This window comes from Antechinus flavipes, chromosome 5 (genome assembly GCF_016432865.1).
Source record: "Antechinus flavipes isolate AdamAnt ecotype Samford, QLD, Australia chromosome 5, AdamAnt_v2, whole genome shotgun sequence".
Taxonomy (NCBI): domain Eukaryota; kingdom Metazoa; phylum Chordata; class Mammalia; order Dasyuromorphia; family Dasyuridae; genus Antechinus; species Antechinus flavipes.
The window spans coordinates 204734676-204747028 of NC_067402.1; the positions used below are offsets into that span (position 1 = coordinate 204734676).

General features: G+C 34.3%; 1 protein-coding gene across 1 annotated transcript in view; it reads right to left on the reverse strand.

Moving 5' to 3' along the window:
• The window catches only part of FRS2 (fibroblast growth factor receptor substrate 2), a 103217-nt gene that overhangs the window by 21308 nt on the left and 69556 nt on the right, over positions 1-12353 (reverse strand). Inside the window, exons 4-5 of the mRNA XM_052001462.1 lie at positions 3522-3609; positions 1363-1454 (exon numbers count right to left, since the gene is read on the reverse strand). Of these exons, the coding sequence (XP_051857422.1) occupies positions 1363-1428 (66 nt within the window). The 5' untranslated portion in view covers positions 1429-1454; positions 3522-3609. The remainder of the gene's footprint in view (positions 1-1362; positions 1455-3521; positions 3610-12353) is intronic.

Here is a 12353-nt window from a genome sequence, read left to right on the forward strand (position 1 = left end):
TTAGGGAAATGATGAATAAGAAAAGCCAGAAGTAAATGGCATGGATAAATAAGTAAATAAGCATTTATTAAATGCTTACTAAGTGCCAGAGCACTGAGTTCCTGAGGCTACAAAAAGAAGTAAAAGACATTCTGGACTTAAAGAAGTTCACAATTTAATAAGGAAAAAAGATAAGGATAAATGATTTTATACCATCAATAAGGGTGCCATGACTTTCCTCCCCTCCCCCCAAAAGTATTAACAATTAAAATACTGTTTTTAGAACAATTAAATTGATGGTTATATATAAAATAGATTAAAGAGGATGACACTGGTGGTAGGAAAGCTACACAAGAGTGTAGCCATAAAGTACTTAGGGTATGGCAATGGCATTGTAAACCAAAAGAAAGGAAAAAAACACACAATAACATGAAGGAAAAAAAAAAAAAACAGAACTTGATAACTGGATGGCAAGGACTCAGATGGGCTAGAGGAGGAGGTGGGGGAAGAAAGAGGGAGGAAGAGGCACAAGGGATAGGGGAGGTTTTAGGGAAGCTAAGTAAGAGGAATGAATTTTGAATTAGGCCAAATTTGAGCTGAGAGAGGGAACCCCAAATGGAAATGCCTAGTAGGCAGAAGATAACACAAATCAATTAGGAAGAATTTATGATGTGATCCTTGCTTTTCAAAACCCACCTAATGAACCAAAGCTTTTTTGATTTAAAATATATGTCTGATCTAAAGAGGAAAAAAAACCCAGTTGAAGTGCTACCTAATGAAAACTATGCCAACAATCTTATAAAATAATTGAGAATATTGGATTTAATATTACGTTCCTGAAAAGTTGTTTATAAAACAAAGTTTTTTTTTGTGTGTGTGTGTGTGTGTGTGTGTGTGTGTGTGTGTGTGTGTGATACACACAGAGAGACGAAAAGACTGACCGATAGGAGAGGAGAGGAGAGGAAAGAAAGAGAATATATATATATATATATATATATATATTTATACTTGTTATATCACCTAAATAACATATTTCCAGGATACCTTTTCTTTCTCCTAAAGAAGATTTTATAGAAGGGATCAATTCATTTGGATAGAGACTTATACTTGTCACTTTTCACTAAAGCCAGTTCCCTTCAAGTTCTTTTTAATATGCTGGCTCCAATCATCTCTAAGTTAACAGTCATAATAATTAATCCTATTAAAAATGACTATGTTCTGACTAAAAAGTTCTTCAATCACATATGCTACATGAAAGATAGGCCTTTGTGAAAGGTGTCTTTATTCTTTACTTCCAGATGCTGTAAGGTTAATATTACCAAATATATGACACCTGGCTATTATTGTACAAAAATTATAATCAGAGTTAGAAATTTTACTTACTTTAAACTTGCTTCGATGATTATCTGGGACAGTTTCTTTATCTGGACAGCTACAACAGCTACCCATGACTTCTTTAGAAGACCATGTGATCTCTATGTAAAAAGATAATTTACAGAACAATTAATTATATATGATTCATAAATTTAACTTTGACTTGCTCACTGTTTTGTTTTAAAATTCACAGAAAGCTCATACTTGTGATATAGTAGCTTCATTGCAATGTTTTCCTCATTCTGAAAATATCTAAAATCAAGTATCAACCAAGAAACAAAAACAGTGAAATACAAGCACTTCTGGAACTGAATAGTTATACACAAGAATTTTTACCAAAATGAACTCACCATTTCTATAAAACCCATTTCCACAGAAGTAAGTGACAGTCAATTCCCAAATTATAAAGTGCTATATAAATATTCTGTACAAAAGAAAAAATTCACTTTGTCACTGACAAATGAGGGAAATGATTTAGTGGGATAGGATGAAGTTCAACAGAGGCAAGCACAAGGATTAATAATTAGGGATAAAAAATGACTAAAAAGAACATAAACAAATAATAAACAAAGATATGATGATAAAAAATAGATATTTACATTTCTATTGTATTTTAAAGCTTACAAAATTCTTTCCTCACTACCACTACCACATGAGGCAGCACAAGTGTTATTATGATCCCCATTTTACAGATAGAATGAGGAAACTAAGTTAAGTGCTTTGCTTTTGGCCTCACAGGTATTAAAATGTCAAAGCTAAGATTTGTTCTAGGCCTCCTAGGTGCAGATTCAGTGTTCTTTCTAATACATCATGCTCTTTCTTGCTATATGATTCATACAATTTTAGAGTAAGGGAATCAAAATAATATCAGCTTAGTAGTTTTCTCTAACAGATGAGCTATACTTGGTGCTTCCAAGCCAAGAATGTCTTTGGATAACTGGCTGTGAGACAGACACGGTCCATCAGAAAGCATTTTAATGACTAATATATTGAAAGCTATATCTAGATCATTTTAGAAGCTGGGTTATGAATTTCCTGAGATATACAATCTTTTTGTATATGGAAATGATTTTTTCTTCTGATGTTTAAATTCAGTGTTTAAAAAAAAAGAGACAACTTGAGAGTAATTGATATATTAGAGATTTAATCATTTTAAATCACAATATGAAGAAAGACATATTGGTTCTACCAAATGTCAAACAGATATTCTACCAACTAAGTTACCACCAGCAGAGGGCTCTCAAACTCTTTTTCAGAAGAAGAAAATCCTTGTATCTGTTATTCCCTCAAAACGAAACTAACAACATAGTCCTAATGTTAGGAATGTGATTCACAAAATTTAAGATTATAAACCCATATCATGAGGTTACAAGTCTTCCAAGTTTAGGAACTTTATTAGTTTAGGGGTGGGGGTAGTTGAAGGGCCTCCTGTTAAAAATCTATCACATTTCAGTCCACCAAAGTACTATTTGGGGAATCTCCATTGACTAGTAAGGGACTTTTCCCACTTCCCTAAACACATTATAATAATTTACATAGTTTCCTTCTTGCTACTCTCCCACTAAAGACTTCACCAAAGTAATTCCAAAAGTTAGGGATTTTGAATAATGTGAAAGTAATTAAGAAAATCAGTTTTGTTTCTAAAGAATCTTTAGATAATGGATAATCTTTAGAAATGGATAATGGAGATAATGGAGATAATTTAGATAATAAATACTTCAAATGTATAAAGACCAAAAAAGGTAGGTTTAAAAGAACCCTGAAGCATTTTGAAAAGAGAGCTACCAATATCCTAAATGACAGATGCATTAAAGAAATAAGAAGTCTAAATTAATTATTTTTATAGGAAGCTATTAAAAAAAACAAACCCTTTTATTTTTACCTTCTGAATCCAATTCTGTGCAACAAGAGAACTGTTTAGTTCTGCACACATATATTGTATCTAGGATATACTGTGACATATTTAACATGAATAGGATTGCTTGCCATCTGGGGGAGGGGTAGAGGAAGGGAGGGGAAAAGTCGGAACAGAAGTGAGTGCAAGGAATAATGTTGTAAAAAATTACCCAGCCATGGGTTCTGTCAATAGAAAGTTATAATTATTTTAAAAAATAAATAAATAAAAGTTCAAAAAAAAAAAAAAAAAAAAAAAAAACCCCTTCACTTACCTAGATTTGGCCATTAATATGCTTAATCTCTGCTGCAACATCAGGACTTTAATCATACTTCAAAATACCATACTTTGCTTGCTTTAACCTGAATGTTAAAAACAACAGATGTCAAAATTTTTAAATAATTTATAAAAATGTTGGGGGTTCTATCAATCTTACTTGGATTCCAATTCAAAGTGTCAAAATCCTAAAAAGGGGGTTAAATGATTATACATCTAATATCTCTGAAAACGTTTTTCAATTTTTCCATTTTCCTATTATATTATATATGTCTATCAACATGAAATACAGCCTTTCCAAAAGTGAAAAAATAAAGTCTAATGGATGAGGTACTAAAGGCTAAGTTATGGTCCATTTACCATATAGAAGCACTGGGAGATTAATTGTTCTCAAAGAGTATATCAAGGCAATTTCCCCAAGAGGACCTTGAGACTTTAGATGTTAAGTTACTACAGATTAAACAAAATTAATAAATAATCAATATAAATTTTACTTGCCTGGACACAATTCCTAATATTAATGTAAACAAAAACTTTGAGAACCACTGGACTAGATGATTTCTTAAGAGTTACTTTTACTAGTTTAGGTTCCAACAACTCTGGTATAGGCCATTTTGATAGTGTCCTTAATTTATTTTACAGTTACTACCCTTTCTCTTATCTAATCTATCTCTCACAACTATCAAAGTAATATTTCTAAAAGTATAGGACCATGTCTTTTCCCATCTCAAGAAATTCTACTAGTTCTCATGTTATTTCTAAGATCAAATATAAACTATGTTCCAAATATAAAGCCCTTCACAAATAGCTATAAATCACCTCTCAACCTACATATTACTCACCAACATAAAACTCCATTTCAATCAAATTATTCTACTTGTTATTCCTCATACACAATAGCCCATGTTCTACACCTCCATGTTTTTACAAAAGCTATGCCCGATGCTTACAAATGTATTCTCATCTTGTTTTATCTTTTTTTTAACTCTTAAAATTGCTAGTTTCCTTTGATAATCAAGTCAAGTGCTCTCTCCCACATGAGACTGACCATTCCTGATCCTTCTAGTTGTCCTCTCACCTCTGAAATTATTTCCTGTTTTCTTTATATATGTAAGTGAACATGCTTCCATTGATAAAATGCAAGTTCTTTGAGAAACTTCTTAAATTTTGTTTTTATTTGTGTCTTGAGAACAGATTCAGTACTTTATTCAAGGAAAAATCAGTGTAGCCTGAATGGAATAGATATTGCTTCTAACATATTCATTCTTCCCAGCAGAAAAGATCTCCCATTTCATTGAAAAAGTAAAGGTCATTTATTGCAAGCTCTCCCATATTCCCTGTTCAACATCTCAATGCTCTTCCACCACATGGTTCCCCAATTTCCTGTACATTGAAAAAAAGTTTCTTCCAATTGCCAAATGGAAGTCCAGCATTTCTATAAGTAGTTCATAAGCCCTTGACCTTAGGTTTTTCCAACTTCTCAAGGAATACATGCCTTTTTCCCCTTGCTCCTTCCATTTTCCCCTCTTGCTCATTTTTAATTTATCACAGTTCCTTCCCATCACCCATCCTTAAAAAAAAAAAAATCTTAATTTTACCCAACAATCTCCTCAGTTTAACACCTTGTATCATTCCTCTCTTTCAAAATCAAATAATTCTCATTTGCCATTTTCAAATGTTTTTAATGCCTTGCATTATAAATCTTATCCCATCCACATGACTCTCCAGCTATCAATATTCTTTTAACTACTAAGCCCAAATTCTTTTTTCATTCCTCAAACTTCTAACATTATTTGTGATTTTTTTTGTTTGTTGTTGTTTTTATGAAGTAACTGTGGTTAAGTCACTTGCCCAGGTTCATAACTACTAAATGTTAAATATCTGAGGCCAAATTTGAACTCAGGCCCTGACATCAGTCATATAGTAGGCCCTATTTAAATGCTTATTCTCTTCCCTATGTCTTCTCCTTGTACCCTCTCAAGTTATCTTCTGATCTATATTAGATGACTACCAAATCTATCAAGCTGTAATTTGTCTCATTTCTAGTCACACAGCAACCCTTTAGTTTAGCACCTCATCACCTTTCCTATGGGCTATTGCAATGGCTTTCTAATTGATATCTCAGATAGTATTCTCTCTTCTTCATAGCTACTAAAGTTACTTTCCTGGAAGTACAGTATGACCACGCACTCCCATAGTGAATAAATTTCACTGGTTCCTATTACTTCTAGGATCAAATAGAAACTTTTTTCATGGCACTTAAAACACTCCACAATTGGGTGCTAGATTATCTTTCTATGATTATTAACTCTTTAAAAACTCCATAGTCTAGGCAAATTGGCCTTGCTGTTCCTCATAAATGATATTTTATCTTCTGCTTATGAGACTTTACATAGATTGTATTTAATTTTTTAATGCACTTCTCTGAGTTTAGGATTTCAACCTTCCTGCAAATCTCAATTCAAATATCACCTCCTTCCTAAGGCCTCACTAAATGCTATTGTGTCTTCCCATCCAAAAAAAAAGTATTTATTTTGTATATGCTTATATGTGTCTATTTGCTTATTTGTCTTCCTTAATATATATAATCCTTGAAAGCAGATATTGTTCCATTTTTGTCTTCGTATTTCCATTTCTTATATCACAGTAATATTATATTCATATACTGCATTCATATTTATCAAATTCATATACCATTAATTCTTCAGCCATTTACTAACTGATGGGCACTCCCTTAGTTTCTAATATTTTGCCACCACAAAAAGAGATTTTCAAAAGAGATTGTTTTTGTATATATGGGTTCTTTCCCTCTTTCTTTGATTTTTTTGAGGTAGAATTAGGAGCAGTATGGCTGGATCAAAGGATATGCAGTTTAGTAATTGTTTTTGATAGTTACAAAATGCTTTCTGAAATAGCTAGACCAACACATCATTAATGGCACCCATTTTCACCACAACCCCTACAACACCAGTTTTTTCTTTCTTTTTTTGATCACTTTTGTTAATCTGATAAGAATGAGGAAGAATCTCAGAACTAATTTAATCTGCCTTTGTCTAAATATTAGTAATTTGAAGCAAAAGTTTTAATATGGTTTTTGACAGCTTGGACTTCTTCCCTTGAGAACTGCCTCTTCCTATCCTCTATTTCATAATCAATTGGGTAACAGCAATCACTCTTCTAAATTTGAATCATCTCCTTATGTTATATTAAAAACTAGACCTTTATCAAGTCAAATCAACAAGTATTTGCTAAGTGCTAAGGCTACTATATGTAAAGGCAAAAACTATCTCTGCCTCAAGGAGCTCATATTCTAGAGAGGGAAAAATCTGTTCACAAGTTACAATCTGGATAAACTTGAGTTTTCTTGCTCATTTCTTTTTACTATCCATTTTTAAACCTATAATTGTAGTTTCCTATGGTGTTCTTGTCTTTAAAATGTAACAGTTCTCTCTGGGAGCAGGTTTCTTGGGGAGGTTTTCTGGAGGCTGCCTTAGCTTAAGTTAAGAGTAATAATCACTCCAAATGCAGCCAGCTGATAAAATGCAAACATTTATTTTCTCCTTCCTTGGGCCCAGGTAGCTTTCTTAGAGGCCTCAGCTTTCCTTGGTTCCGAGAGCTCTCATCGCTAATCTTTTGCCTCTGCCAGCTTCGGCTTCTCTTCTTCCAAATATCTCCAGCCAGCACCAAGGTGAAAGTTGGAATGACTCTGTCTTGCCTCCGAGAGAGAGCTTGTGGGCTTCTGTATCTTCCAGAGTGCTCTGTGTCTGTCCCAGAGTGCCTCCGTGTTTGTCCCAGAGTGCTCTCTGGCCCTAGGAGCTTCTTGCTTATATGAGCTCTCTACAGGTGTGAACACAAGCATTGTTTCTATCAGTTCCACTCAGTACCTTGTTTCTTCTGGCCCATAATATCTCCTTGTAAGAGCAGATCAATCAAACTGAACCATGCTAAATTAGATAATTATTGTCTCTATCAATTCTAATGACTTAACACTTTGTGAGGATTCCAACAGTTTCCCTGCTCATTTATTTTAATCACAACTATTTTTACTGTTGCATTGTCTGAAATCATGTTTGGTAGCTCTACATTTTTTGAGTTTGCCTGATGTATAACATTTTATTTCTATCTCTTACTTACTGTAACTGTGTAAATCTTAAAATTCTGAAGTATGTTTATTATAAATAATATGTTATTTATTTATTTATACTATTGTCTGGATTCTGCTTTCTAACCTATTCTGCTTCCACATTAAGGGAAAATTCAGAACATTCATGCTAACAGTTATAGTGTTAATTTATTTTCCTCCATCCTGTTCTTTAGTATTTTTCCCTTTCTTTGCTCATTATTATAAATTATGTTGCTGGGGCACCTAGGTGTCGCAGTGGATAGCTCACCAGCCCTGAAGTCAGGTTGACCTGAGTTCAAATCTGGTCTCAGACATTTAACACTTCCTAGCTGTGTGGCCCTGAGCAAGTCACTTAACCTCAATTGCCTCAGCCAAATATATATATATATATTATATATATATATATATATTATATATATATATATATATATATATATATATATATATATATATATATATATATATATGGGGGGAGGGGAGTAACATAATCTAATATATTAGATTGTACATACTGTTACATATGGATATAATAAAAATGATAATCACAATGATTAGCATTTATTTAGTACTTTATGGTTTACAAAATGTTTTTTGAATATTTTCTCATTTTATCCTCATAGTAATCTAGGGAAATAATTTGAAGTCAGGTCCTCTGACTCCAAGCCCAGAATTATTTTCATTGTTCAATTGCTTCTGAAAGAAATTTCTCATTATAAAACAGCCCTCTGTTATGTGACCTCAGGCAACTTTTCTATACTTCAGTAAGGTGACAATTCTTGCCTTGCTTATTTCACAAGGTTATTGTAAAGATAAAATAATTCATTTGAATTTTCCTTAAAAACAGAAATAACAACATTATTACTGTAGGAACTAAATAACATTACAGAAGAAATAAAATGAACAAAGCTGAATTTTAGTCTTCACCCTTCCTAACTGCATAAATCTTGGACAACTTATTTCACCATCCTGACTCCCAGTTCTTCACTGGATTTAACCCTATGACTCTCGTAAATGAAAAGCTTATATGCCCCAACTCAAAGGAAAATTCCAAATTCCTTTAAGATCCTGCATTTTGTTCAAAAAACACCTCAGCTCAAATATATGTTGTATACTTTAACATACATGGTGACCCCTGTTATGACCAGCAATACAACAAAGTTTCACTATGGTATTGATAAAAATGAACTGAAAGTAACCTTTCTTCTTACTTAGTAAAAACTGAGGCACAGGGAAGGTAAGAGCCTTGCCCAGGTCATAAGGATTAGGATAAAGACCACATCTATGACTTCACTGGTACAGAAAACTCCTCCTCACGTAGGCTGGAATCTTCTTGGCAAGTTTTAATCTTAGAGCTGTCTGGAGTCCTCAAAGATTCTCTTCTTTGCCTGGGGTCACAAAGCCATGAGTCAGAGGTAGGATTTGAACCCAGGTGTTCATATTCAAAATTTCAATTCAATAAAAACATTAACCGTTTATATTTATCTGTGCTAACAGCTGGAGATACAAATATGAAAAATAAAGATAGTCTTTGTTCACAAGGAACTTAAAATCTAATGGAGAAAGGCAAAACAGAAAAGGAAGCTGAAAAGCTATGGAAAGGAAGGTTCCCCAGCACAAAAGCTTGACAACGGTAGAGTCAAATCCAAGGAGTGCAGCTAGTAGGAGTTTGAGAATTTTTTTGCTCAATCAGAGGGACAGAGGTTACTGAAGGCACGGATGGGAGTCCCAAAGGCTCATGTAGTTTCCAAGATGATACATTTCCTGCTGACAAACTTTTCCTGAGAGATGGCAATGGTGGAGTCCCTGGCAGGATAGGGCTACTGGCTCCAAAGTCAGTCTCTTATCCACCATGCCCATGCTATTCCTCATACAGGAAATACAAGCAGTAAGTAACAGAGTCGGGATTTCAATCCAGCCCTCTTGATTCTAAATCCAGTATTCTTCCATCTCAAATTATTCTAATAACAATACTCTGGGAATGAATATCTTTGGAAGTAAAGCATTGCATTTACTCTCCAATGTGAGTGATGTGTGAAGATTAGTCTTGTTAAGAAACTTACCCTTGAGAATGGCTGGGTAAATTGTGGTATATGAATGTTATGGAATATTATTGTTCTGTAAGAAATGACCAACAGGATGAATACAGAGAGGCTTGGAGAGACCTACATGGACTGATGCTAAGTGAGATGAGCAGAACCAGGAGATCATTATACACTTTGACAACGATATTGTATGAGGATGTATTCTGATGCAAGTGGATTTCTATGACAAAGAGACCTAACTGAGTTTCAATGGATAAATGATGGACAGAAACAGCTACACCCAAAGAAGGAACACTGGGAAACGAATGTGAACTATTTGCATTTTTGATTTTCTTCCCGAGTTATTTTTACCTTCTGAATCCAATTCTCCCTGTGCAACAGGAGAACTGTTTGGTTCTGCAAATATGTATTATATCTAGGATATACTGCAACATATTTAACATATATAGGACTGCTTGCCATCTTGGGGGGGGGTGGAGGGAGGAAGGGGAAAAAAACGAAACATAAGCGAGTGCAAGGGATAATGTTGTAAAAAATTACCCTGGCATGGATTCTGTCAATACAAAGTTATTATTAAATAAAATAAAAAAAAAAAAAGAAAAGAAAAAGAAACTTACCCTTTAAATTCAAGAAACTTACCCTTTAAATTCAAGATTTCCTGACTCCAGACCCCAGGGTTCTAATCCACTGTCACATCAGTCACTTCCATTAGAATTTAAATTCTTTGAGGGCAGGGACCCTCCTTTCTGTTATCACTTTGTACTCACAACACAATAAATGCTTAATAAATGCCTTTTGACTTGACTTTGACTTTCTCTTCTTGTTTTTCATGTCTGTTTTGCTTTCCTTTCCCCCTCCTCCTTCTTTGCCATGTTAAGCTTTTCAATGGCAAATATTATATTAGTTACCCTCACAGGTACAGTTCTGGGTTAACAGGAATTGTTCAGTCATTTTCAATCATGTCTGACTTTTTATGATCCCATTGGGAGTTTTCTTGGCAAAGAGACTGGAGTGGTTTGCCATTTCCTTCTTTAGGTCATTTTTACAAGATTATTGAAGCAAACAGGGTTAAAGTTAAAGAGTAAAGGGTTGCCCACGTCAGTTTTTGAGGCCAGATTTGAACTCTGGAAGAAGAGTCTTCCTGACTCCAGGCCTGGTATCTGCCACCTACTGCTCTGAATTAACAGGATGCTTGAATTATAAACCACAATTAACCTCTATTCAAAGCACTATGGTAATACATTTAAATGGCACATATAAATTTACAAAGGTTTACAGAGTACACTTCTTATCTCAAAACATCAGACATAGACAGGACAAGATTGATATTACTCCTCAACTTTACAATATTGAGGCTGAAAGGTTAAAGGACTTGCCTTAAGGTCACACAGCTTGTCTCTAGCACTTTATGCTAGAGACAAGGGATGAATACAGGGATGGTTCTAAGTTCCCATACAATATCAAAATTCACACAGTTATTCTGTATCATTATTCTGTACCAATCATTTGATGCTTGGCTGTTTATTTTCTAGTTATTTCATCAAAGATTAAAAGGAAAAGACAACAAATTTAAAAATGTGCATGTGACTACTCCAATCAATCAATAAGCATTTATTATGGACTACTTTGTACCAGGCAACTGTACCCCAAGCATGTAGGCACAGTTCTCTTGTCTTCACATGTACCACAGTTCCTTTTCTTAATCAGTAGTAAATGTCAAATGGAGATAATATCCCAGTCACTAATATAGATAGGCAATGTGTGATCTATCACCGAAGAGAAGTAGTAGCATTGGGCCTATTGATATACACTCCTGAAATGCAATTTGGTGATATTTATCTAGATTTTGACTCCCAACAACAGAATCCAGGATCAAGATGCTCCTCCAAAAACAAAAGAGAAGGGGAGCCACAGGGTTCTAGAGAACTTCTAAATTTAACTTTATGTATTAACAATTTTTTTTAAATTTTTGATGGAGATGCACTGGCTTTGGCAGACAGGTTTCATACCCACCTGAAGGACAGTGTCCAGTGCAAGCAGCTCCACTATCTTTAGATAATCATCAGGTGATGTGGAGAGATCCAGAAAGTGGTGAATGGAAGGAACCAGATAGGTTAACTGCTTGGGGGAGAGGTTTGTTTGTATCTCTCTCTCTCTCTCTTTTTTTTTTTTAATTTTTATTTAATAATTACTTTATATTGACAGAATCCATGCCAGGATAATTTTTTTTTTTTAACAACATTATCCCTTGCACTCGTTTCTGTTCCGATTTTTTTTCCCCTCCCTCCCTCCACCCCCTCCCCTAGATGGCAAGCAGTCCTTTATATGTTGGATATGTTGCAGTATATCCTAGATACAATATATGTTTGCAGAACCAAACAGTTCTCTTGTTGCATAGGGAGAATTGGATTCAGAAGGTATAAATAACCCGGGAAGAAAAACAAAAATGCAGATAGTTCACATTCGTTTCCCAGAGTTCTTTCTTTGGGTGTAGCTGCTTTTGTCCGTCATTTATCAATTGAAACTCAGGTCTCTTTGTCAAAGAAATCCACTTCCATCAAAATATGTCCTCATACAATATCGTTGTTGAAGTGTATAATGATCTCCTGGTTCTGCTCATTTCACTTAGGATCAGATCATGTAAGTCTCGCCAGTCCTCTCTATA